The following is a 27,855-nucleotide window of genomic DNA, read 5'->3' as shown; positions in this document are numbered from 1 at the left end:
CCTGATGAAACCATCAGTGATGTGTTTCCGCTCAATGTGGGTTAATGGGATCCGGAAATGAACTTCCCCTCTTCAAAAAGACCAGCAGTCGCTACTGTTACTGGTAATTAATCGATTTAATTTGCGTTGGATCAGTGATTTCTTTTTTTCTAAAGGCGGAAACAAGAGCGAGGCGGACTACCGCACGTGAAGGCATCATGACCCGGAACACGGCTGCCCTCTGAGTGGGCGTGGCCACGCCGCGTCCCAGGGTCCTGTTGCTAAGGCTGTTAGCTTCCGACTGCTGCAGCTTATGTGTCAGGTTGTTTTTCTCCTCCAAATACAGCACTACGCAGGCGCCATGCTGGGTTTGGACAGACAGAGGTATGCACACCTACACCCGGGTATTTCAACCTCCCGAGCCTGTTGTCGGTTCTCCGCGCGGGTTCTTCTCATGTTGTGCGCGAGCGGCTGAGCCTCTTAAATATGGGCGCAAAGTCGCTGCTTGCTAACTTTAGCAGCCTCGATGGCATGACAGCACATCAGTGCATTGCTATTCACCTCGTTTTACTTATTTTATGCTTGGAAACTGCTTGTAATAGTAATTGTTTACCAATTGCGATGCAGTGCATGTGGAACATTCAGGAAAGTTCAATACCCGAGCAAGTTGTCAAAGCGAATAGACATGATCCTGACATGACGCGTGGAAGTGGGTGGACTTCTACTTCTATCCTCTGAGCACCGACAGGGATGCTTAGTGAAGTTGTAACTTTAACTCTGAATATATCAAAACATAAATGACAATGATGGAAAGTAACTAATTCACTTAACTGTGATGTTATAACACCATAGAGACAGATTGTTAAAGCCTTTTCTATTCTGAAATGATATTTAAATACGATAACATTGTTATTTTGGTTCCTTTGACAATTCCTAATATCATTTGAACCTTGTAGAAACCATATATGGGTATCTGACAAAATCACTAATAACTAAATATATGAGGAGAGATTATTTGGGTTGTTATTTTCCATCCATTTTCTTAGATTAATTATATTTTTATTTTATCAGTTTTTTGTTTTTTTTTTACCAGAAACGTTGCTTCAGGTCAAATAATCTCAAAGGATTATCGATGGAGAAACAAAAAGAGAAAGTCCCAGCGTCTTGTGGATGTGTTATGTTACATATTCCGATGAAGGATGGGAGAGTGTAAGATGAAGATGAGAGGGCTGGAGGAAACAAGGATGCTGAGGAGGGAAAGAGTCATAGTATAGCAGAGAAGACCACAACACACGTGGTCAAACCACTGAAACAAACACCATGATGGCACTATATAATATAGCAGCTAACACTCCACATGTGGTTGTTAAAAAGTCTAACAGGAGTTGTAAAGTCATTCATGGTGATAAACTCCTGTGATTTCAGTGATTTTTGACAAGTGTTCCAGACAGAGGGAGCAGAGGACACAAATGTCCTCTTCCCAAACTCAGTCTGTGCTCTGGGAATAAGTTAATCATCAGGAGAGGAGGGAGACGAGCGTGTTTCAGTGACTTGAGCATGCACACTCACAGCTGTGTCCTCTTCGTCTCCTGGGGTTTGTTTGTGGTCCAGATGAACTCGGCTGAGACGTGGACATCGAGAAATTTGAGCCTCTGCTGGCTTTGTGTGCAGAGAACAGCATTGATGCTTCAATCTTCTGAACTCGAGTATCATTTTCTTTGGGTTTTTGATGTCCAGGTTATTATCAGAACACCATCTTGTTACCGTCTTTGTTTTACTTTTGTTGTTGGCTGTTTCATTATTGTTTGATATCAGGGCAACTATGTTGGTCTCGCCAGCTGATGTAGAGGGGCGGCTGATTGTGGTGTGCTTGTGTTTAGAATGATTGTTTGAAATGTCATAAAATCTTAAAAGTAATTTACATGCAATTGAAAATGCATTTAAGTAAAATTCTTAATGACTGACAAAGTTGAATGAACTCTGCATAATGGGTTCTTGGTCATTAGTATAGAAAATATGCTACCTCTCAATATTTGAAATTCTGACTGTTGATCTATTTTGTCAACTTCTCCTTATCTTTATCTTTAACTGATTACATTTTATTCTCTTGCAGGAACTTAATAGCAGTTTTTGAGCAATGACCATTGAAGAGGAGGGCACACGATGGTGAACACTTTCCTCTTTGCGCGCCCATTCCAATGATACCTGCAATAAAATGGCCTTCCTAAGACTGGTAGTCAGAATCATGGGGAGGATCAGCACATTCAGGTCCTATCAGTTTGTGGTCCTCCTGGCTGCCGCGCTTGCTGTGGTGGCTTTTTATTACTTTGGCTCCGAGAAGCAGAACTTCTCCAGCACCACAAAGAGGATCAAACAGACTCAGGTGAGCCACAACACCAACAGAAACGATGCAGATCTTACAGTGGACACCAGGCTCTCGCACCCGGCTGGTTCTGAGGAGCAAGGAGGGGAGGAGTCAGATCTGGAAATGGATAGCCAGGACTTTAAATCCAGGAAGAGGGACAGACAGGTTGATGACCAGCACTTCCATGCACTCATGATGTTTACCAAGGTGGACAAGAGCCGCAGCCTGCAGGACAAGTTCAGAGTGGCGATGCTGTCAATGGTGAAACATGGACGCTTCCATGAAGGGGAGGTGTTGGTTCTCCATTTTGTCAGTGACCAGGCCAGCCAGGAGCTGGGCGAGGGGATGCTGAAGGAATTCCTCCAAGACGCAACATTTAAATATGAGGTAGGAACCCACAAAAACGTGTTTGCATATTAACTTAACTCATCGAGATGCTTTGCAAGTGCCAGACAGTGACTCAATTTGAAGAATGGAAGAAATAAAGTTAGTACCTAACAAACAGGTCAAGCTGCTAAGTGCTGTTTAAACCTCACGGGGGCGGTGTTGGTCTACAAAACTGAGCTGTGACTCGCTGGGAGATCCCTGCCTCATACTGTGAACTTCCTGCCAGAAAAGAGGCTTAAGCCCCTCGCTCTTGCTTTTTCTGTTGCATGCAATGTCCTGCCCTGTTTGTCCTCTTTTGTATGCCTCGCACAACACAGAACAGAAACTTGTTTGGATTTTTAAAAAAATTTTTTTATCTCGCTCCAAACATTCCTCAGTTAAACATGTTTTTTTTTTTTCTTCTCAAGAATGTCCAATCACGTGAAACATCTGGTGTGGATGTTTTCAGATTCTATTAGTTTAGGTTGATCCTGCTGCTTTGTGTTGATGTGAGGTTTACTTAGCGTGGCAGTTTTGGAGCCTACATGTTCGGTGGTTTCCTTTTAATTAGATTCTCTGTAATCACACAGCACAGCTGAAGTGTACAGAGAGTCTGTAGTACCAGGTAGGCTCTCCACTCAGATCCTTTGTGGTCCGGGATTTCTCACTTGAAGTAAATATGGTTCAGTACATGTGTGACCAAAATGTACATTGACAAAGAAATTGTGCTATTGTTTTTGTTTCACACTAAAAATATGTTTTGTAGTTTATCACCTCAAATGCATTGTTGTCCCTGCTCCTTAACCACCTCGAATCCCCTGGTTACTTTCAACAGGTCGTAGAAAAACACATCTGTCCCTTGCTTTGTTGCAATATTTACAGTTTGACTGAAGCATTAATGTAAATTTATTGTGACAAGCTTGAACTAAAAATAGTCTAAGATGAAGTGCTTTTTAGAATCAAATTTGAATGCACAGTCTGCAGATTTGCGCATGCAAGCTGTGCGCTCACTGTTTTAGTTAGTGTCACTCCATTTTAGTGCTTTTCAACGTCTTATTTTGACATCATGAATCATAAATCAGTGTTCTGCCACCAGTGGCAGAGGCGCAGCCGCTGATTCTACCAATGTGCACAGTCATTCAGAGACACACCCAGAGTCCTGCCACTGTTACAGATGGGACAGGAGACTCCCCGGAGGCTGTGTCAATGCAGAGGTTGACATCCTTGCCTGCTGACTTTGATGCCCGTTCTTTTTAATTATTGAAAAGCATCAGGGGGAAAAAAAAGCAGTTATGCAATAATTCTGGTTTCTCGTCACGATGTTGAATTCAATGACTTTGACGTTTGTGATGCCGTGTCACAGTGCAGCGCCAACTACTGCTGATCATCCTTCTAACAGCACATTGTAGTTTGATCTTTGTGTTTAGTGCTATCGAGTAGTTTGCACGATCTCCCTGTGCTCGTGGATTTTCTGTTTCAACTTTGATGTCTTCCCATAATCCACAGAAAAGGCCCAGTGCCATTTGGGATTTGTTCTTGTCCTATGTAGGGCCGATACAAAACGCAAAAACAGTGTTTGATGCATTATTGGATGGACATTTGGGATTTAGATGAAAGTTGTTTAAGATGCGTTCTTCAGGCACAAGAGAAGGAAAATATTGTGCTTTGCTTTTCACTACACTGTGCTTTTTTTAATTTTATTTTTTCCAAATGTAGACTTTCTTCTTTTGAATGGTATTGCTAAATTAAAACATAAAGTTAAAACCCTTGGACTTGGTCACTAAATAATTTTTTTTTTGATATGTTCAGAGTTAAAACAATACATAATGTTACTTTAGACTATTTGAATTATAGTCCCAGACTATTTGCATTATTTATGTGGCGTTTGGAAATTGTATTTATTACCCGGTGATCTATGTTCCATCAAGTCACATGGCCGACAGTCACCAGAACAGCCCTGAATAAGGCAAATGGCTCAAGGCTTACTTTAATCTTTCGGAGGTCATTAAATGTTTGCCAGTTGAGCCACTTCTGGTCAGTTTATAAGACCGCCGACATATTTTTTTTCAGGTTTTAGCTGAAATCTCAAACATATATTTAAACCCATTGATGTTTGTCTCAGACCTATTTTATAATGTTGTCACCTGCTGGACAGGTTTAATGATAATCAGTGCTTACTCTATTAAAAACAAAATCCTCTCTGGGTAATCTGCATAGATATCTACTTTTCAGAGCAGAAACCGCAGCCATGCCTGTCATGGGATTTACAGCTGGCAGAAGCAGTGTGGAGGGGAAGGAAACCTGGACACACCAAGGCTGATTTCAGTGGAAATTCGGGCAGAGAACAATGTGACGGCAGTCTTACGAAACATTGTCGTCAGAAAATGTTTAAAAAGCACTTTAATGAAAAGCGAACTTACTCAGCTGCTCTAACGGGTCATTAAATACCGATATTGTTACATTTTGTTCACATTTCTCAATGTGTTGAAGCTGTACTTGGTAACCATGGTTTCCTTTTAAGATATAGTTCAGTGCATCAACCTGAATAATCACCTGGCGTGTGCATTTTAAAAACGTCGACATCCAAGCTGACGTGATGCCTGAGCTTGTCCAAATGAAATGTTTCACCTTAAAATTTGAATAACATTACAAATGCCAAATCTTCATTCAGTATGCCAATCGCAGTGGAGCGAGTTCCCGGTCTGACTGCCACTGTTGTTTGTCCCACCTGCAGGTGTTGTTTCATGACGTGGTTGCTCTCACTCAGAAACTCTTCCCAATCGTGGAGGCCATGCAGAAGCACTTCAGCGCAGGCTCTGGGGCTTACTACAGCGACTCCATCTTCTTCCTGTCTGTAGCTATGCATCACATTATGCCTCAAAGTAAGACCCTGCAATTCCTTCCTTCCTTCCTTCCTTCCTTCCTTCCTTCCTTCCTTCCTTCCTTCCTTCCTTCCTTCCTTCCTTCCTTCCTTCCTTCCTTCCTTCCTTCCTTCCTTCCTCCCTACATGATGGACTCCACGATCAAAAGAATTCAGAAAAACAATCTATTTTTTATGCAATGTAAGTTCTTAAATGGTGACTTTTCCTTTGGCAGGGACAAGGTCTCTTCTTCATATTTTTTCAGAGTAAAGGAAATACACATGTTGGAGCCTAAGACAGAATAAAGTGTGGTATTTCTTTGGGGTCTGGCAGACCCCTTTTTTTTTTTTTTTTTTTTTTTTTTTTTTTGGAGACGTTTGCCTCTCTTACTTGGCTCAGCTGGTGTACAGCTGGAAATCGCAGTATGTGTATCTTACATACATGTGGCATGCTGCAGATGGCCTGCAGAGCACTGAGAGAGGGATGCGTTTGGTAACTGCTGCCCACATCCGTGCCCCCTGTGCTGGCGGTGATCTGATCTGCGCTGGTACACTTCTGTGGGCCGGCGTCATGGGGCGTCACTTCACAGGTTCATCAGACCGTTAAGGTCTGAGGTTTGAACCAGAGGGAAACAAATATGAAAGTGGATATGTTTGTGTTGCACAATGCAGAGAGGCTGTGCAGTGTACAGCACTGCATAGCATGTCGAAGAAGAAGAAGAAAGCATACCGCGTTTTATTTAACTCATCCTATTCTTAGTTAACATTAAAGGTGATTGGAGCAGCGGGCTGCCACAGTGTCGCAGCCAGGGAAGCAGTGGGATTCAAACCTACAAACTTCTAATCCCAAATCTGTTTTTCTTGCCTCTACCCCACTACTGCACAGTCCAAAAAATTAAAGGGAGGAAAATTCAATCTATAAAAAATTTAAGAAATTTTAAAGGTCAAGAACCAAAAGGGAGATTTCAAACTTGTGGTAATCATTTTATCTTCAGAAGTCACATGCGACATACATGTTTCATATAAATTATACTACTGATACTGAGTTTTTCATTCCCATATTCACGTGTAGAGAGTGTTCGTCTCTCAGGGTTTTATAACCCAGGGGTCAAATTTGGTCACGTCTCATATTGATCATCCACATGTGACACCCATTTGTGTCTGAGTGGTCACACATTTCTATTTAAAGAATCCTTTGATCGATAAAGGGCAGCCGGAGGCAGTATTAAAAGAGGTGGGGGGGCCCCTGTAAGGGCAGTGCACAAACCCACACCAGTGGTATTTTCTCCACACCGCCGCGTGCTTTGATCAACCTTTTTCTGAAATGGCTTTGTCATTAAAGGGAGCCACACAGCAGACGGGGAACATCGTTTATGATTAATGACACAGTGACAACTGAAGTGATGTTCATGAGTAAAAATAGCAGCTGCAAGTGGGAGGGATGGAAACTTTTGACATTCTCTAAATTGTGAAGTGGGAAATGCTGTGTTTCAGCAAATGTAATGTTGCTGTCGGTTTATTGTTAACTATAGCTCACTGCCTAAAAAGGGAAGTGTTTCATCAACATTTACAGGAGGTTAAATTGTGGGTGAAGCCTGCTTTTTTTATTTCCCCTTTGTTCTACAGCTCTTACTCGTTTGAGTTTTTATTTTATTGCCAGACCCCCTAAGATGATAAAATACATTGCCACCTATGAGTTAACGGTCCCTCTATCTTGAGTTTTGCCATATACATGTAAAAAAAAAAGATATAATTTGTAGAAATGTCACATTAATTTCTTGACTCTGCGTCAAACAGAAAAGCTTATAAAACTGTGCAGGTTGTTCCATCCACGTGCCCTGCAGAGGTGCACATTCAGCACATTCGGCTGCAAAATGTCAATACACCAGGACCCAATTTGGCTTTCAAAAGAAAATGCAAAATCAAAACTCCCTTGCTTCACGGGGGTCTTTTACAATCCGTACACAGGGGATTTTAATGAGGCTTGCTCTGACCCAGAGTAAAGTATCACCACAGAAGCAATTCTTCTGGATGTGACGCAAAAGCACAACAAATAACTCTTGAATCACAGAGAATCTGAAAGTAAAAAAAAAAAGTACTTTTCCAGAAACGTGAGCAAAAGTGCATTTGGTGAAGAAATAAATGTGTTTAAAAGTTTGGCTAATAATTGGGTTTTGAGTGAATATGATTTAGTCACTTGTGTAACAGTGTTTAATAAACCCTGGTACTAAAATTCTAACACTTAAGTTTTTAGAGAGAAAGGAAAAATGTGTTTTTGATACATGGTTAAACAACAAGTCTCTTTTTTTTATACCATCTGGCCCTGGAGGATGAGAAATGGCACAGTGGAAAAGCTGTTGCAATTAAGGATAAGGCTCCCACGGAACACTATTTTTGCAAGAGGTGTTACATGTTTAGTATCCCCTCTAGAGGTCTCAACATGCTGGGACTTGACTCCCTCTTACAGCATCACTCTCTATTTTCTAACTATCGAGGAAGTGACACAGTTAACGTGTGAAGCAACGTGAGGTAGTAGGTGAACTGTGGCACTCAATCAGAGTGTTTGCAGTACCATGTTTTTTCTTTTTGTCTTTATTTGTCTCTGTTTGGTAATAATTCCTTTGAACAGCTTTTAGCAGGTACAAAGACTGTGCTGTTTATTAACAGATCAGAAATTTTCTACTTTTTCTTTTGTATGAAATGTCTATTTAATGTCTATGATTGTTGAGGCTGTGTTTCCTCCTTCGGGTTTTATGAATCGGCTCTTTCACAAAAAGATGCTTTAGATTGCTGCAAAGAGTATACATTCAATGTTTTGATGCCTTTGAGCTTCATGAGGTCAGGTTTGTATTTGAAGTGGAAAAATAAAACTGCTTTCTTGAGAATGATGATGGTGATGACGGCAAAAAGCCCCAACAAATAGGTGGTAAGTGCTCACATCAAGACATGTATTAAGGCTTAATGAGGTTGACCCACTTACTCCCTGAAAAATGTGATTATTATTTTTTTAAATAACAAGGTCGTCATTGTCTTGTTGTTGTTGCCGAGTTTAGGTTTGATCTAATCTGAGCCACCCTAATGACATTATTCCTGCAGTAAACTGCCAGCACACATAAACCTTGCTCAGGTCAGCTTTTACCCTGACATTCTCTGTTTTTCCACAGATGTGGATACAAAATAGATGTTTTCAAGTCATTTTATTGTTTAATCATGTATTTATTTAAGTTTGTATAGTCCTTCTGCCTCTCTGCTACTACTTGTTTGTCTAAATGCTTTTCATTTTCATACTTTCCATGTGTGACCTACAACTCAGCTGATGTTTCACATCATTAAATATATCTTAGGTCTCTACATGATGCTAGAAGATGAATCCCGGGTGAACTGAGGTAAAGCTAATATATTTCAACAATTGGGGAAAAACCAAATGAAATATTTAACCTTACCTACAATTAACTGATTCTGGGTTATGTGTAATACATACATCTCTTGAAAGGATCTTGACACATGAAGATGCTTAAGATCTTATTTCCCTTAAATGACGTGTGCAACTGGTCTGTATGTGAAATAATAGATGAAATGATGCAGCAACTGATAATTTGTGTTTGGATGATGATTCATTGCACACGTCAGTACAGGGATATTGTATAGATCAAGATCATGTGAAGATCCATTAAATCTCTAAATTGAATATAATGTCAGAACCTGTCTCACTCCTTCTAGTTTCTTTTTAAACTTTAACACTTTTGGTGATAATGAAATAGTTTTGTGGTCATTGCTTTTCTATGCTTAAAAAAAAGAAAAAAAAAGCTTATAGTCTTCCAAAAAATAAGAAGAAAACAAAAAAGACAGAAATGTTGTAGTTTCAGGATTAACTGAGATTTTACCTCAGCTCCAACTCAAGTTACAATAATGACCACCTTTGAGATGTGTTTGTGCCATTAACTGGTTTTCTGTTCTTAGAAGAGGTGGACGCATGTTAAAACATAAATAAATAATTCTCAACAGAGAACATGGCATTTGTTTGTGGCAGGTAACAGTGAAAACAGCACCGTTTTCTTTTTTTTAATTGGCACCTGAAATAACCTTCCCAATGTTGAAACTGCACGGAAATTCAATTTAACTGGAATAAAAAGATCACTGAATCAGCAGTGTTTGTTCCGCGATCCTTAGGGCTAACATAAAAATGTGCCGAGGTGGAAAAAAATAAAAGCAGCAGCACTTTCTCCGTCACAGGACTTTGTGGTGAGTCATTGGGCCAACATCAAACCCGGCTCATCACCGTGTTGTAACAACTGAATGGTCTCTTCCTGTTATGTTCACACTAGTTAAGCCACATTAGTGCAAACAAACAGTGCTGACTATGCAGAGATTACTGTTTTTTTAGGGGATTTTTTAATCCCCTCTCTGTTGCCACAGTGCATGAAGGCATGATGATGGGCGGCTTCCTTGTTATTACAGCACAGAAATCCATATTACTTTGGAATCAATGTTCCCTGTTACCAATGTAAATATGTTAAAGCATGTTCCCCCTAGAGTGGCAATAGTGTGCTTTATTGTCTGGCACTTCAGTCACAGTATGAGGCGCTTTCCGTTTCTACTTTGCTTGAGTTTAAGTAGATGTCACCACTGTCACATGGTGTAAGGAGTGACCCTTACTCACACCATTCATGTGAACATGAAAACATTCCAACTCTACAATAATGATGCTGTCAACCTTGAAAAATTAGTCTTTATGACCAAAAGGGCTGTTTTCCCACTTTGTACCAGGTAAAATTGGTCTGGAGCTGCAATATATGTTTACTCTGTAAAATGACAACAAGGAAAACCATAGATTTGGAGCTTTATTCACACAGAATGTATCTTTTGAACAGTTTTAACATTTTATCAAGCAGCAGGTTCACCATTATCTTTGACAGTGAAAGTAAATGTATCTGTCCATGTTGAATGTAACTGCAAGACTTTTTTTTTTAATTCGGATTTAATTCTGATTATCTTACCAAGTGATTCATATGGAAACTCAACATTTTTCCCCTGAAGTCAGATGATAGTGGAGCCTGACACGTCACCAACATCAGCATGAGGTGGCTGATTTGTTTACCAATGAGCAACGTATCATTCATTTATACAGAGACCCGAAGAGTCCCAGCATTAATTGTATTCAGGATTGCTTTGCACCGCCTTGTAAAATGTCTTGTGTTTCTTCTTATTGATAAGAACAAGAAAAAATAGAAATGGTTGGAATAGTTAAATCATGTAATTATTCCTTTTTATGGCCAATCCTGCGGAGCATAACATCGGCGGAGCTTTCTTTTTCTTGGAGTTTATTTTTTTCTATTGCCAATCCAGTTCTTTTTCTTATTTTACAAAACTGGATGAACTGGATGAATTAAATCCCTATTCTCACCTTTACCCTCAAGAAAAAGCCGTGAAAAACCAGGTGCAGCAGGAATTGATGATGAACAAATGGATAAGATGCATTTTAATGTTTAGGGTGTCTTCTCCAGGATTTCTTTCCCCCCCAGGCACATTGTACATGGCTACAGGTGATCTGAAAGTGACTTGATCTTAACCAGAATACTGATGAACTATAAATAGATGTGAAATATGCTGTTGAGCATGAATAAAACCCCATGCTCTCAGCATATAACAGGCTGACAACTTGACCAAAGAATTTGGCTCATTATCTGTACTTCCGCCGTCAACGCCACCAGTCCACAGCTGATGTCAAACCAGCCCATAAATACTGCAGGCGAACTCGAGGCCGTCATCTCCAGCACGTCACAGGCTGACACGGCGAGTCAGTGTTTTCATCTGCTCAGTCATGTCATGCCCACGGTTGCACTGTCGCCGTGTGTTTCCCATCCTTTCGTCACCATGCCGACCGGCAAAATATAGGAAGCTGAAACAATGAAGTGATGAATTTCCTGGTTACTGTCGTTACGACTTCATCCCCAAACAAGAAAATACTGAGTGGATGGTTCACTCTATGTTAGTAGGCACATGTGGCAGCAGTGACTTCCTCAATGTTTTTCCTGATAGGTTTACGTCAGGGTCATCATTAACATCGCAGTGATGAAGCATTGAAATCAGCGCTGCCGTGCGATCGTTTTATTTATCAAGAGGCTATTAAATCTGATTTGCTGTCCTTTAAGTACATATTCTTGGAAGGACTGTTTCCCTCCTGCACTAGAAGTTATTATGCAGCCTGGATGACGTGGTGGCGGTGACTGAAATTGATCCTCAGAGTCCAGATGACCCAGAAACACAGAGAATTTCTGGGAAACATTTTAAAAGGAGAACATGGTTTTCTCATCTATAAAACATTTAAATTTAGATTTTTTTTTTTTTTAAATTGCGATTTCTTGTTCTGTTGCACAAAGTGGACCAAGGCATTTTGTTCTTTGAGAACCAGCTGACAATATTTTGGTGTTGCACACATCTTAATGTGCTCCTACATGCTTTAAAAAAACAAAACAAAACATATATAAAATAATAATAATAATACTGGTTGGTATTGTGTTTCTCTTCCAGGCCTTACTCGCATCGTACAGCTTGACCTTGACCTGAAATACAGGACCAACATCAGGGATCTCTTTCAGGAGTTTCAGGGATTTTCTCCCGGAGCGGTCATTGGCATCGCCAGAGAGATGCAGCCAGTCTACAGGTGGGGAATTCAACACATCAGCTGCTGAGCATGCAGATTTCCCTGATCAGTAGAAAACTAAATTCTCAGTGTTCAGTCTTTGAATGTAAGCTGCCACAGTTCTCTGTCATTTGTCAAACGTAAGTAAGAAGCGGTGAGGCTCTCGGCCTGCCCCCCAGTGCTCTTGACTTTAAGTGTCCTCTCCATGTTGTATGTTTCGTAGCTCAATCCGAGTCAAAAACTAGTATCTATCAAGGGGAAAGTCTGGATCGCTTTAACTCTTAGACAAAATGCACTCTCATCTTTTCCAACCAACAGTAAAACTTAGGTTTTAGATTATGCAATAAAAAGATGGTTAGACATGAAATAAATAGCTGTCAAATGACTTTATTTTCACTGCTTTACATCAGTGATTTGATTAACTATTCCTTCTCGTCTATCAAGCAACTGAAGGTAATTTTGCAATCTTCAGAATCAAACACTGCATTAATGCATTATTATTTTTTTTTCCCTCTTTACAAATCTTACGAAGAAAATAATTCTATACACCTCCGATAGGCTTCACTACTTGTATCTCCTTGACTCCCGTGAGCCCGGCTCGAGTTTAGGTTTGATCGTCACTTGCATATTCACAGTTGGTTTCTATCACAGTTTCTAAGTGAGAAGAACATCAGAAGTCTATGAATCACAGGAAGCTCAGCAGTGTGAGCAGAAAGTCTGCCTTCCTCAGTTGTAATACTTAACAGAAATTGTTTTTTGTGTTGCTGTCTAAGGGGTGGGGGTGGGGGGTGTCAAAACAGGATTTTCATGATTACTAAAAGGTGAATCTGAGATATTGAAGTCAAATACCTGAACATTTAAGTTCAACTGTGTGCTTTTCTTAAAATAAAAAGATAAAGCAACTGTTGTCATTTGGTAAGGAAATCCACCCCAACATGCATGAATGAACATACCAAACCACAAGTTGCTCGGTCCTCCTTTAAACTGAAAGCACAACATTCAGCGCAGTAAAGATGCAAATTAAAGAAAATGTCCCAGAGTCACAGTCGGATTGTTCAACAATAGCAGCATAATGTGACGTTCTCATTAATGCTTTTTTTTTTTTTTTCTCTTTTCCCCCCAGTCCATCTTGCTAGATAAATAATTGAGCATTCGGAAGAACCCAAACAAAAATCAGTCTCCTGTGAAGAAATGTTTTGTTCTCCAATTTTCCCGGAGTAAACATACAAACGGTTCATCTCTCTACCTGCCACTAGTCTGAATAAACCCTCACAATCTTCTCTGAATGGCCGTCCCACTCACTCCTCCTCCATTCAAACTAGACATCGGTCCAATAAACTTGTTGAATGAAAATGTTCTCCTGTCATTTAAAAGCTCACAAACAAATTAAAGACAAGTTTCTATCCTCGGCAGATCACATCTTCATAACTGAGCAGAACAGTTCCACAAGCTATTCAAACCAGCACATAATAGCTCAGATTCTTTTCAGGCATTACTTAAGAGTAATGTGTTAACAGGGATGACTGTTTATAAGTTTAGTAAACATGGTAAAGCTTTTGTACATTGGTTATTATGTGCTGTCATTTCTAAGATTGATGTATTTCGTTGAGCAGGGACAAATGTTCTCTGTGGCTTAAGATAAAGTGCAAAATCACTATTTTGTCAGCCTGGAAATAATTTAGTAAGTTGTGGATGGAAATGAGCTCTCATCAGTTTGCATCTCAATTGTCATTTTTTTCCCATGTTGACAGTTATGCAAATCATCTTTTCTCTGTCACTTATGACACCAGCTGTTATACAGACTTTCTGTATTTTTTTCTGCTTTTACCGGGATGACTTATTGTTATGGTTCATAAATAAGTTTACACAGCGGCAACAGTCACATTAACATTCACTGTTGAAACTAATGAACATTTTGCTGCGACTGCTTGTTACTTCTTATATCTAGCTGGTCGGTAACTAACAGGCACAACACCTCAATATTGTTTTTAGGTTATTTGTTGATTGTAGTTTTCTCATGCAGTTTTTAATTTTATTTTTTAATTTTAATTGATTTGTTTGTCTATTTCTTATTTTTAAAGTATATTTCAAACTTACATGATTTATATGAAATTTAAAAACAAAGAACATGACGGTAGTATGGGTGGATTTTTGGACAGGATCAAAATACATGGGAACAATTAGCCACAGAGGTTCTAAATGCTCTCAAACAGAAACCTAGGACCAGAGTGCTATTATTTTAAGAGCGATCAAAAGTTTTCACTGCGATCTTCCAGTCAAATTTTCTTGAGGATCGTGAGTTTATGGCGCTTTCTTGAGTCTCGCATATTTCCATCCAGGTCTCCTCTGATATTTGTGTTTCTGATGGTTATTGTTTGGATTTTTGGTGACTTTTCGTTGCTGTATACTTCCATTTATTCTTGCAAAAAAAAATGTAATTGTCTTTTTGTTTTGTTCATTTTCCTCATCTAAAGAAGTCGTTCTTTTTCAATACAATTGTGTCTGAAATTGTCTCTTCACTCTGAAATTCTCCATTTAAAGTGAATGAAAAGACAGAAGTGATTCATCTCCTAATCCACTGTTTGAAGGCATTGTACAATACACAAAACCGGCTGGATTGTAAGGGGATTATACTATTGTCAAATCTCTTTCATGTTTATAATCTTTTAGGCTTGGAAAAGCTCCCACACCCTCTCATTTTTATTTTTTTTTATCTATCTATCTTTGACTGTATTCAAGCTTTTCTACTGTTGCAGATGAACCTTGAAATCCACCTGTTCTACTCATGAAATTGTTTTTGGGTACGGTTACAACTGCGGTCGCTTCTGTCTCGTTTGGGACAGGAGTCCATTAACCCTAATCCGGGCTGTTGGAGAGAAGGACAACACTGTAAAACAATTAATGAAGCTGTCTCTAAAGCCAAACCCAGCAAGTATATAGAAGTATATAGACACTTCCAACCCACTGTAAACATTGCACTAATGTTTTCTGATGCATTATGGTTCACCACTTGCCTTTCTATTTAATTCAAAGTCTGTTTGATTTAGATCTACCAGTTCAGGCACAATGAATTCCAATCCATTAGACCTGAATGAGGCAATTATTTCATAGTCTACATTCAGAACTGATATTTGTGTGTATGAGCTGCATTGCTTTTATCTTTACCTCATTTTGGGATGATCGAGATACCTGCCTCCTTTCATGATTGAGGCGCTTTCCCATTTTTCAGCTCATGATTAACACAGTTGAGCGGTACTGTTGTTTATAGTCTAAAAGCTTGATGCCTTGTGGACGGATACCCGTCTGTGCCCAGAATCGTACCTGGTTTCATTTCATTCATGAAATGACTTCATTCGGTTCTTCTCCCATGATTTCAGCAAAATGTTCTTTATTTTGTTGCTCTCCTATGTATGATGGAAATAGGCTGTATTATTGTAATCTCTGCCTTGGCAGGTTGGGGATGTAGATCTTTGTCACATAGTTCAAAAGCCAGTTGAATATTCTATGGTTTACTACTTCTCACACTGACTTGCTTATTGATGGTCATCGAATTTCTAAATAAGAAAGATTTCACCGGTTGTGAACCTGTTGTAAGGTGTGCAGCGTGTTATTAATCAGCTTGATCTCATCTTGATGGAACCAAATCTGTGTGTGTTATTTGCGAGTCATGTGAGTTTGCACACACATAAACAAGCGGCTCTCACTTCCAAGCTCTTTGTTCCTCAGCTGATTTTTCCGCCTCTCTCCAAGATAGTAAAACAAACACGCCTGGTCCGTTTAGACTACTTGACTGTTTTCCACTCAGGCACGGCATCAAAACAGGACGTGCGTGCGTGCGTGCGTGCGTGCGTGCGTGCGTGCGGCAGTCTGATGGGAGGTTTTTTGAGGAGCAGCTGCTCACTGCTGTAATCATGCTGGCAGGAGGTTTCCTCTGGGGTCTTGATACAGTGAATCAGAGTGTTTGATTATAATGAGAAGTTACAAAAAACAAAACTTCACAAAATTATTAAGAACTTCATTGGATTTCCTGTGTGTTGGAGAAATTATCTGAATCTTTTTAGGTACAAAGAATCTGATACGGTGGCAAGAATTGACAGACGTGCTTAATTTTTCACCACTCAAAATTATAATTTTTCATGTCTTTATTGATCATCTATGCTTCTGGATTTGATGACTGGTTGACCCCCATTTGACAGCAATAATTTCAGTGCTTGTGGGAGTGTATGATCAGGAGTATGTCTAGTATTGTCTACACATACTGACATTTGTCCAGGTCGGAGTTACGTCAAAGTGATTGAATTAGGTCAGAGGGACTTGGTTATATTGGTTATATGTCTCAGACACTTTCACTCCTTGGCCAAGTGGCTTCCTCAGGTCACGTCTAGTCGAGGTAACGGCATGAACTGATGAGCCCCATATACTTCAATGTAGGGCTGATGTATTTATGTTAGTATAGGTTGATATTTTTATGCCATATGTAATGTGTTATTCACATAAAAAAAATATTTGTTTTCATTAGTCCATAAAATGGAGCATTGAGTTTATTGTATCATAAGCAGTTTTTTGTATCATGAGCAGTATTCTCAGTGGTGTCCTGCTACGTATGCCATGCTTCTTCAATGTTAGACATGTGAACCACAATCTCAGTCTGTGGGAAACTGAGCTACTTCACATAAAATGCATGTATATGGCATGTTGACATATTCTTCAGTTCAGATTTTACAAAACTAAAGTAAAGTCCTGTAATATGCTTCAACTGCACCCAAGAATAAAATCAGATTTAGAATGATTTCAGTGTGTGCCCTCTGAAGGGTTAACTAGTCAGTGAAGGGGAGTGTTTGTTTCAGACCGTAATGATTTGTCTTTGGCAGCATTCAGTGTGAGATTCAAGCTTTGTAAATCGTAGAGTTGCAGTTTTACTGCTCGGTTCCCGTTGTATTTAGCATCTCCAAACTGCTCCATAGCTCTGCCTTGCTACCTTATCAGTGGATTATTGAGCGTGTGAATTCCCTTGTGATTTTGTTCCTATAGCAGTAGATTCTTCCTCTTATACACGCACAGCTTCACGGGTTTAGATCTTCACACAAACTGTCATAACCGGCTCTCTGTCTTTGTAGACCGGCAGGAGTGTGTGTGTGTGTGTGTGTGAACATGTGTGTGGGCATGCTGTCGTCTTATCGTAGTATGAAGGACGTCTCTCTCTACTGGCATATATTCAATGTCAGAGTTTAAAGCACATTCCAGGGCCTGCAGTGTTTTTTTTTTCTTGTGCTCTTCCTTGTTAAAAGGAAATTAAAGAGCGTTGACAGCACTCTGGTTTTTACGTCACTGGGGATCTGAAGGATATTGCTGTCGGCATAGAATGTAACCAACAATCCACAATATCCTACTTTATACTGAATCTTGGATATCAGTGCCAACTCATGGCCAGTGTTGTCTGGAAACATCTGAGCATTTAATTTTGTATCATTTTATTTCATTTGCAAGATAATTCAGCTGGAGAGAACCGATGAGCAAAAGATCCGTTAACACTTTGTAATAATTGCAAGCGTCCTTCCTCGCCAGAGTACTGTAGGACATTGTAATGTTTTGATTTCTTTTCCAGCTTGCTATGAGCAAGTTGCTGTATACGTCCTCTGTTGGAGTGTTTTCCTGTGTTGAATAGAGAGGTCTCAGCTCCCACTCTGTTTTGATACTAATGGACAGAGCATTATGCAGGAGAACACATCCTCCCACCAGCCTCACATTCAGAGCACATCCTGCCACTGAAAAGTTCATTATTGGGGGGAAAAAAACACTCCACATCTCTTCCCCGCTTACACAAGTGTCACGGCTGCAGAGCCACAAATGCTTACAATGGCTGCCGGAGGAAATCACTGTCTTGTTGTTTTTTTGTTGACTTTCCAGTGCGTGACACGGCTCACGTATTCACCGATTTTGCAATAAGATTGATTTTTATTGAATGGTTATTGTAAGATGAAAAATGCATTGAAAACAAAAGAAACAAAACAAATTTGGGGGCGTGCTCAGACCGTAAGGATGAGAGATGAGTAGAACATTATGAAGGGTCATAGAATACATGGGGTGCTTCAGTATTCACATCAGGGGCGAGTTGTGAGGGGGAGGTAACGAGTAGATTTGTAATCAAATACTTCTTCACAATGCACTTTCTTATTAGCATGCAATTATGTTGTCTTTCACAAGGCTAAGCACGCATTTTCCCACACAAGAAATTTAAAGTTACTAATAAAGCGCACAAGGAGAACAAGCAAACTCGACACACAAAAGTCCTGAGCTCAGAAGTAAACGACGGACGTATCGCTGCGAGGCCACAGAGCTGAGCAGTACTCCCAGGTAAATGCTCATCTGTTGGCTTCGAAGCCTCAATACCGGTGATATGCAAGTTTGATCTATTTGTTTCCAACAGCAACATATTTAAGCTTCCTTATTTGACAGTCTCCCGTCCTTTTCTTTCGGTGTCGCGACAGTTCCTTGCTATACTGCCAATAACGAAAGGGACCAGGCATTTAACGAGCCCAGAACCAGAAGTCCCTGTCGCAGTGTCATGCCCAGCTTTCAGAGAGCAGCCTGTTTCTTCCGTTGAACAAAGTGAGAGCACACGTTCAGATGAAATAGCAGCACAGAATGTCCTTCTCACCTGCTAATGCTTTTCATTATTTCTCAAGTGAGAGACACTCGAGCTGGCAGAGAAAACCGAAGGAAGGCGAGGATAGAAGTGTGAGCCTCGCTCCAAACGTTCGTCTGTAGTTTGCCTGAGTCTGTTTTCTAATGCGCACCAACAATGAAATGGAAGAAAATAACTACCACTCTACCAACTAACTACCAATGACCCAATGGGCATGAAGTATACATTGAATTTACAGAATGAATTGTACCAACCAGAGTGATGTATTTAATACAGTACGTGTGAGTACTATAGCCAATAATGACAAACTATTTATACATTGCACTGTTTTCTGGCATAATTCAATAATGATTTAAAAAAAAAAAAAATTGCCTATTGTGCATTTTTATTCTAAACATAGGCATTATAAACAAAAGTTTAATGCCAACAACAATTAAAACAAATAAGCTGGAAGAACGAGAGGAACATGCTGGATGTTGGCTACACCTGTATGTCTATAAGTACACGCCCATGTCCTGTTATGGTAATTAAATGCTAAAAACAGCAGTTTAGTTATGTGTTGTGGACTAATATTTGGATCAATACAACACAAGACACTCCTATTGGTTGAGGTGCAAAATAATGCTGATCCAAGCCAGTAATAATCAACATCACACCCTCATGTGTCTCAATGCCTCCTGTGTGTATCGAGAACCAATGAGCAGCAGGTGTTTACAAAAAAAAAACCCATACAATAAAGTAAATGTTGATGAGTTAATCTGACAACAGTATGAAAACTTGCCCATCCTTAGTTTTTGTATTAAAGGAATCTGAAAGTCGAGATGAGATTGAATTTGCTTGAATTTGCATTACCGAGGTGTGTAGTGGTGGTAAAACGTTCCCGTCTGTACTGTGTTTCACATCCATACAAGCTCAGTGCAATAACCTTATTTTACCTGGGTTGTCTCCTGCACCCTTTGGATCTCCTCTAATAGTGCAGAAAACAAAACGCTGAGAAATTCTGTAATCTTGTCAATTCAAGTCAATGTAGTTGATCAATATTTTCAGAGTCAAGCAGTTCTTTTCTTTCTAATGGTAATTTAATTACACACCGACTTTGAACGTGAAAGAGATTGCCCTGAGATTATAGTGAGCCAAACATACACTGGGAAAAAAAAGACTTAAATAATCTAGTTTAGAAAAAGGCACAAGAGAAGAGTTTCACTCTCCTGCCAAGAGAGACACAATTGTCACTGCTGTCATGAATACAGTACAGTACAGTCCACTTAAAATATTTTGCTGCATCTCTGAACTGTGAAGCCAAGATCATCTATAATAATGTGAAATGTTGTTTTCTCCTCTCCTCCCCCTTCTGCTTTCAAAGTAATAAGTCCCTGATTCTCAATGCAGAAATATGGTGACGACATACAGAGGTGTTCAGGTAAACAAAGGAGTCAAGAGGGTAATTTGTGCCATGTTGCTTGTCCATTGTTAATTGATCCCTCGTCTATTTCATCTTTGGCTTTTGTGGACCTTTTGTAATACACGGGGGAAATAACTTCAATCTCAGTATTGTTGATTAAATGCTAAAACAAGACTTCCAGAGTTCATTTTCACATTCTTTTTTAGCTCCTTTGAAAGTCACATAGAGCCACATGTCTGTATCTTTAGGTAAAACCGACTTCTACTGTATGTGCTATTTTCCCACAGCCACCAAACCATCAGACTGTTTGCAACTGTGACAAAATACAGCTGGGAATATGGGTCAGTAATGACATGACGGCGTGACGGAGTGTGAGCGATAGAGAGAGGGCGAAAGACACAGAAGCGTGATTATTCTGCTCAACTTTCCCACATGCATTTATCTGCACCAAGAGAGCAGACAGCGCAGAGGTCAAGAGCACTGCTGTAATTTTTACTTAGCAAGGGCTCTTCCACTCTTCTGTCTTTTTAAATATAATTATTCATTAATATTTAATCAGCAGTACGTCCCCCTCCGCTTTAACCAGCGCTAAGAATAATCTCAGTTGTGGGGTGAGCTGCGCCTGTGTGAATGTGCAGGGGTGTGTACGTGTACACAAGCATGCAAGTGTACATTCCCATTCATGCTCGTGTCTAGAAAAAATAAAACAGCTTTGCACCAGCTGTCAGGGTATGGAAAAGAGCATTTTGTACTTCCTCAAAGAGGAAAGCAAAAATAGTACTAGTACAGCAGTGGAAAACAAAAATGTCTCTATAGATTTTGTAAAAATACAAACTACAGCAAAAAAAAAAAAAAAAACACTGGAAAAAAAAAATGTAAGTTGTATATATTTTTCCTTGTTTTTTTCCATACACCATTAGGTCAGAGAGTGAACGGTCAGTGCTAGAAAAATCAGATTTACTGTCTGCAGCAGGATTGCACCAAGTTAAATCACAGACACTCGTCTCACTGTAATGGAGTTTTAGCGGATGTGAAAGGGTCCCTCTTCTCTTCATTTTTGTTGTTCTTGTCCTATAGTTTGCCATTGTGAATATTCACAATGTTTACCTTCAACAACGTTCGGTGGAAGGAGATCTTGCAAGGTCATAATTGGGGCTGCATTGTGTTTTTAGGCAGAACTGTGTCACAGCAGCTCCAGGAAACCAAATGGTCCGAGTGTCACTAACTACCATTGCCGGCTGCAGCCGCCGTCATTCCGGGATGGTCATTGGCACCAGCGGAGGGATTTTATTAAGTTTTAATACGAAAGTGCCGCCAAACATATTTGCACACATTGTTACACATACTGTATATTAAAATATTCACCGTGTTTCACGTGGTCAGTCACATTTTGATTCCTGACATGCAGCCCCTGAAAGACACCTCCTATATAATAAGGAAAAAAATAACCGAAACGTTGTGGTATCATACAGTAATTTATCTCTGGACAATAATATCACATTGTTGGGGGTAGAAGCAGGACTTATTTAATCTGAATTGTTCTGTTGCGTAAAATACATTCCAATAGATATGCTGGCTGTTAAATAAGTGAGCCAGAAATGTTTTATGCTGCTGTTCGTTAAAATGATAACTTTTAGGAATTAAACGGTCGAGGATGTTGATCCATAAAATCTATTTCTTTACTTTTAATATTAATGAGTTTGGGATAATCTCGAGGTTTTGTTTGTGAGACACCTAATGTCAACAAACAACCAAATATCATTTAGAATAATTCAAACACTTGATATTGGTTGTAGCAAAACCATAGCTATTATTAAGGAACAAAAAAATAAACTTTTCTGGGGATACTTTTTATGGTTTTGTGTGTTTATGTATTTTTTCATTCTTTTTCTCTTCTGTGTTTCAAATGAAATTCACTAAATAAGTTCAGACTTAACTTAAAAGGTTGAATGCTCTCTTTAAACTGTGTGTCAGAAGAGCGAAGTTTGGCCTTAAATAAAATATTTTGCTTGCAGCATCAAGCATAATTGAAAAGACTGAACTGATCACAGTCACTAGAACCGGACGGAGAGCCGGTGACAGGTCCCTGTCAGACTCGTGTTTTCTGCTGGTAAAACAAGGACTACACCAGAGCCTTGGCAGTCCGTAGAAGAGCATTTCAGGCTGTTATAGTGCAGTCGAGTTCAGCCTCGTGCTTTTCTGTAACAGCCTTTTACACGTGTCTCGCTGCTGGACGCTGTCAGGACTATAGCAAATGGTCCAGTTCATAGGACATCATCACCTCATAATGATCTGAATACAGCAATCGACAGAACATAATTCACTCCTGATTATGTGTCTGCTGCTTTTTTCCATGATAATGAGTGGCCAATAGAGGAAACAAAAATATGTGATTTTCAGTGCACCAAAAAGTGTGAGTTGTTTGTGTGTGAACTCACCGTTCACACACAAATCTTAGCCTACAAAGGTTTGTTGAGCGGCGCTGTATGAACCCTTTTAGCCACTTATTTGGGTATCTTGGCAGGAGAGGGTGCTGCCTTGCCACAAAGCTCTGGCACTGCAACATGTCCTGCCACTCCTAGACCAGCTCTCTTTCCGTGTCTCCACTCGTCCCTGTTACGTCACCGGGGGTCCCTCCCCCTTTCTTTTCTGCTCCTCTTACGGGCATTTGGCCCCGTTAGTTTTGTAAGTCAATTATCTGTAATAGTTTGGAACTATGTGCGGCGGTGAGCGCACCCGGGTCCACCTATAACTCGGCTGGGCTTCGCGCTCCCCTGGGCTCTGGCTCTCGGTGTGCGGTTACAGCTCCAAGCTTCCTGGTAGCCGGCTGGCTGGCCGAGGTTAGGTCTGTTTGGCGTGGCTGTACCGGCCGTACTGTTTTCGCTTCTAATTTTTCCTTCTGGGTCTAGTCTGGATCTTGTCTGGGTCTAATCTGGGTTTGTGCTTTCTTTCTTAGCCCAGTGGCGGTACTGGTTCGATGGCCCTGTACAGGGTTGGGCCATTGCCGCACCTGTTTTTTTCGTTTGGCCGAACAGTCACGCCCCTCTTTCAGTTAAACTTTTCCCTGTTCCCTGTTTGTTTGTCTTTTTTGGACAGGTGGACGAGGCTCTCGTAAAAAGAAATTTAAGAAAATAAACTAAATGTTTTAAAACTCATGCCCTTGTCTCCCGTGTCCTAAAATAGGCTTTGGGGTCGTAACAGTCCCACAACACTGTCTATTCAGCAAATGTCCCATTTCTATCTATTTGCTTTATATACAGCTGCACAATGTCATTTCACTGTAGGAGTACAAGTTCTCAGCTGTTCAAAGGGAATTCTGTCTTTGGAAAAGTCTTCTGAAAATCTCTGCTATGATGTTGTTTTGTGTTGTTTTAAAGCCACTCAAAGAAATTCCTCACCTTCCTGGGCATTGTGTGGTTTCAGATTAAAGAATACTTGCATGATTCGATACATTTCTGACTATGACTGTGTTGCTTCGGTGCTGCTGTCATCATTCGATTTCCTAATTGGACATCAGTTTTAAAAGTTTTGATGTTTATTCATTTGAATGTTTAAAGAAAATGGTTAACCTCTGCAATTGTCTGCTGCATCACCAAGCCTGAATCATGTGGAGGTGCAGCAGCTGGTATACTAACCATCACCATTGAAAGTAAGGTTTATTCATCATCCTACTAGCACCTCTTGTGCAGTACGCCAAGCTTTGACCTATAGACCGTCAACTTCTATCGGTGTTTTTGCTCCATAGCGCTTCCCAAATGTTGCACGTTAATTAGGATCAGTGGTACAGCAGAAGGTTCGGGGGCTTGGTGTTGTTATCCCACCTCTGTTATGCCTCTCTGGCAGCTCGAGGATGTCTCAAAAATCTGTCGCGGCATTTGTAATACATGGGACTGTGTCTTTATGTTCTAAGATCTCTTTTCTTCAATCCTCAGACACACGTTCTGGCAGTATCGTAAGGAGAACCCAAAGACCAGGGTTGGAGAACCTGCACCCGAGGGTCTCCCAGGATTCAACAGTGGGGTGATGTTATTGGACCTGGGTGCGATGAGGGCTTCGGCTCTCTACAACCAGCTGTTGGAACCCAGCAATGTGGCCAAACTAGCCGACCAGTATCGCTTCAGAGGCCACCTGGGCGACCAGGACTTCTTCACCATGATCGGCATGGAGCATCCAGAGTTGTTTTATTCTCTGGCCTGTGGCTGGAACCGGCAGCTGTGCACCTGGTGGAGAGACCATGGATACGGAGATGTGTTTCAGTTGTATTATCGTTGCGAAGGACCCATTTATATCTACCACGGGAACTGTAATTCCCCAATACCAGATGACTGAGTTCAGACTCGAACTGAAAAGGAGGCTGTGACATCTGCAATGTAGTGAAAGGAAATTGTTTGTCAGCTCATTGAGGATCACTATTGTGTTTTTATGGCAGTTGATTGTATTTTACCACAGTCACAAACCCTGCCCCCTGCTGGTCAAGGGGTCATCTCATGCAACACATGTTGTATAAGTTGAAGGTGTGCCATGTCTGTACATGGAGCGAACTCTGTGGGGTCGTATCATCAGGTACTAAGAAAATGAGATTGTATGTGATCTATGTAGCTGGAATAACAGATCTAATAATTTTAATGCGTACCACTGTTCAAAACACTCCAAAAGGTCACAAACTACTTTTTTTGTGAGCATTGTGGTACACGGAAAAGGTTATTTACATGCCAATGCATGGATTTGGTTGAACTGGGTGAAGCTGGAGTACAAGTTGAAACTTTTGTCAATGACTCAGTCATTGCCACAGTGTCACTATTGCCCTTATTGAAGTAAATGAAGGAGCTAATGTTGGTGAAAACGCAGCGGGATGCATCTTTAATTGTCAATATCACTGGCGAAAAGGTTTTTACTGTGGGAATGTATAGATCATTTTCAATAATAAAGTTGGTGTTTGATGAGATTCTGAAAAAAAAGAAAGTCCTACTTATAAGAATTAATTCAAACTTCGTTTAAATCAGCATTTCACAAATAATTGAAATCACTGTTTGAGCATAATCTATTAGATGTCGACAAACCAATGAACTGACAACAAGACATGCACTTATTTTCAAACTCCAACCTGCCTCTTTGCTTTCTCCTCCATCTCATTCTTTCTACCCCGGGATTACCCTGCTGCACCTTATCTATCTGCAGCACCACACCACGTGGGGGCAAATCTGTTGTCATTTATGTCCTAGTTGAGTGTTTCAAAAAAAGAAAAACCAGAGGGGTTTATTTACCAAGAGAAAACTGTTTTCACGAGCCACGTGGGCGTACAGCACAATGCACTTTCCCAGTTTCTTTCAGGCTCACAGGTTGGAGGTCGAGGGAGAAAAAAACAAATCAATCACATTCAGACTGTGAAGGGGTTTTAAGGGGAGGTGTGCTGGAGAAATAACGGTTAATCAAGGCCTCTGATAGCTGCTGTTGGTGCCCTGCATTGGCGGTTCAGACAAGGTCAAACACGTTTGAGAGGCAGTGATGTGGTCAAAAGCGTGACTGCAGATGCTGACCTACTTTTGAGTTTTCCTGCTGCGCCTACTGAACTGACACTCGGATTTAAAGAAATGTCAACACTCAATATTCATCAGTCAGAAAATGTTCTGAAGTGATGCACACGCACACTTGGACCCACACACGGGGAGAGCAAAACAATCGCGAGCCAGGCGCCATAGTGGACTCAAAGGCCAGAAGACTGCACTCGACATTATTCCAAATCAATAAGCTTCCCTTGAACTCGCCTTGAAGCAAGTCGAGGCTTTTTCTGCTTCTTTCAGAAAAAAGCATGCCGGTTTCTGAAGCCACACCTCAAACTGGTGAACAGAGAAGCAGCAGAGGAAAAATGAATAACTGTAGTACTCATTGTACCACATGTTAATGAGATACAGGTTCACACTTACTTTTATTGTGTCAACGGTATGTCCATTTTAGCAAAACCACAACAATGCAAATCACATTTCACATTTATTTTCTGACCTTTAATGGTACATTATGTATTTTATTATGTTAAAAAGTATAAGTGAATAAAAGAAAACATTCTATTCTGTAAGGAGTGTTTAGTAAGTATAGGTAGCAAGCGAGCCAGCAGTCTGTCTTCAGCTCAGTGAGAATATTGGCAGATTGAATAATAAACACTGATGATGCCTGAGCTCTAATTACTGTTTTAAAAGAACTTCCAAAGACTGTGACACAAATGTAAAGGAGCAAGACTGAAGACAAGCTTGGCGTTATTCACGGGGTGGAGTCGAACTTCCTCCTCTCAGTCAACAAAGCCGACCACTGCTCCACTGTTTAGAAAGATGGCTTCACGTTGTATAAGTCATCGTATCCAACCTGCTGTTTTGGTTGCCATTATTGTGAACTATGTTCAGCACAGTGAGAGGACCGCGGTACATATAGTTGTATAAGTGAAACTAAAACCAAGTTGGGATTTCACACTTTGAAAAAGGCAAAAAAAAAGTAATATGGTTGTTTTCTCTTTTGTTCTGTCACATGTGCATCCGTCATCAGTTTTATGCTGTTAATATATTTGGCAAGTGAACTTTTGATATAGTATATTAAGAGGTGGAAAATGTAAAGGAACTGATGTGTACAGTGTGAATGTTTTTTGAAGAAGCTTCTATACGTTGTATTATGATATTGTGTTTCATGTAAAGCTGATATATCGAAATTTTCCAGAAATTTTTTATTAGAAAATATAACATTTTATCGATATAACAATAGTTAAAATTTGAGTTGCCAAAAGTGATGTGTTTACACAGATTAATCTGTCGTCATGATTAATCCGATTGTACATTTTGAATGCAATTAACCGATCGGCAGCCCAGAATGACTCAAAATCCCTCACATTTCGGGGAAGCAGACTCCCAGGTACACTTCCTGTCGCGCATGCTGCCAAGCTTGCACAAGTGGGCAGGTCAAATGATGATTTCACTCATCCGATGTTGCGCAGAGAACACAAAAAACTTGTGTCGAACAAAAGTTTGAGTGGGACAAATTGATTGCAGCACCTTTGAAACTGCACCACTGGCGGGAGGGAGCTTGTCGTTAATATTTTCTGTCATTGTGCTCAGCTCTGCCTCTGAAAAAAACACTTTGAATGATCAGGAAGACACGTGAACACACGGGTGGGAAGATTAAGTACAGAGCGTGCTTTAATTAAATGGACATTAATAAGAGGAGTTACTTCCAATGCATTAATGTATAATCTCCTCCTGGTTCTCATTGGTTTTCATTACACGCAGTGCCATAAAGTTTAATCTGGCTTAGTGAGGTTTCCGCCCTTTAAATACGTCAATGTGTCAAAAAGCTGTCTAACATATGATCTGTGGGCCAAAACCGGGATGCCAGAGGGTCCAGTCCGGCCGGACAGGTTGCATTTGTATTTGCAGCCATACTAAATGTGACATTCCACAGTATTTTACACCAGGATACGTCATTTAAAATTGGCATGATGTTGAAATTGTTCTTGTTTTGAAGATATTACCTTTTGTATTATATTTTTTTGCACTAAAACATTTATAGTTGTAGATGTTTGTGTATTACTGTTCTGTCATTTCACTGGTCTGAC

General features: G+C 40.2%; 1 protein-coding gene across 2 annotated transcripts; it reads left to right on the top strand.

The window, feature by feature from the left end:
* The first annotated feature begins 222 nt into the window (after positions 1-222).
* On the top strand, positions 223-25,846 carry xxylt1 (xyloside xylosyltransferase 1). 2 transcript variants are annotated; one of them, XM_080472827.1, is made up of 6 exons: positions 223-363; positions 2,093-2,362; positions 2,552-2,731; positions 5,445-5,592; positions 12,102-12,234; positions 24,194-25,494. In XM_080472827.1, the coding sequence occupies exons 2-6, from the start codon at positions 2,195-2,197 to the stop codon at positions 24,588-24,590; spliced, it is 1,026 nt and encodes a 341-aa protein (XP_080328953.1). In that variant the 5' UTR covers positions 223-363; positions 2,093-2,194; the 3' UTR covers positions 24,591-25,494. The 2 variants fall into 2 exon arrangements, with proteins under 2 accessions (XP_080328953.1, XP_080328952.1); XM_080472826.1 differs by having other exon boundaries at positions 2,093-2,731; positions 24,194-25,846.
* The last annotated feature ends 2,009 nt before the right edge of the window (positions 25,847-27,855 follow it).

This window comes from Lipophrys pholis (genome assembly GCF_963383615.2).
Source record: "Lipophrys pholis genome assembly, chromosome: 10".
Taxonomy (NCBI): Eukaryota; Metazoa; Chordata; class Actinopteri; order Blenniiformes; family Blenniidae; genus Lipophrys; species Lipophrys pholis.
The sequence above is the reverse complement of the archived record's forward strand: the minus strand, read 5'-3'. Positions and strand labels throughout refer to the sequence as shown.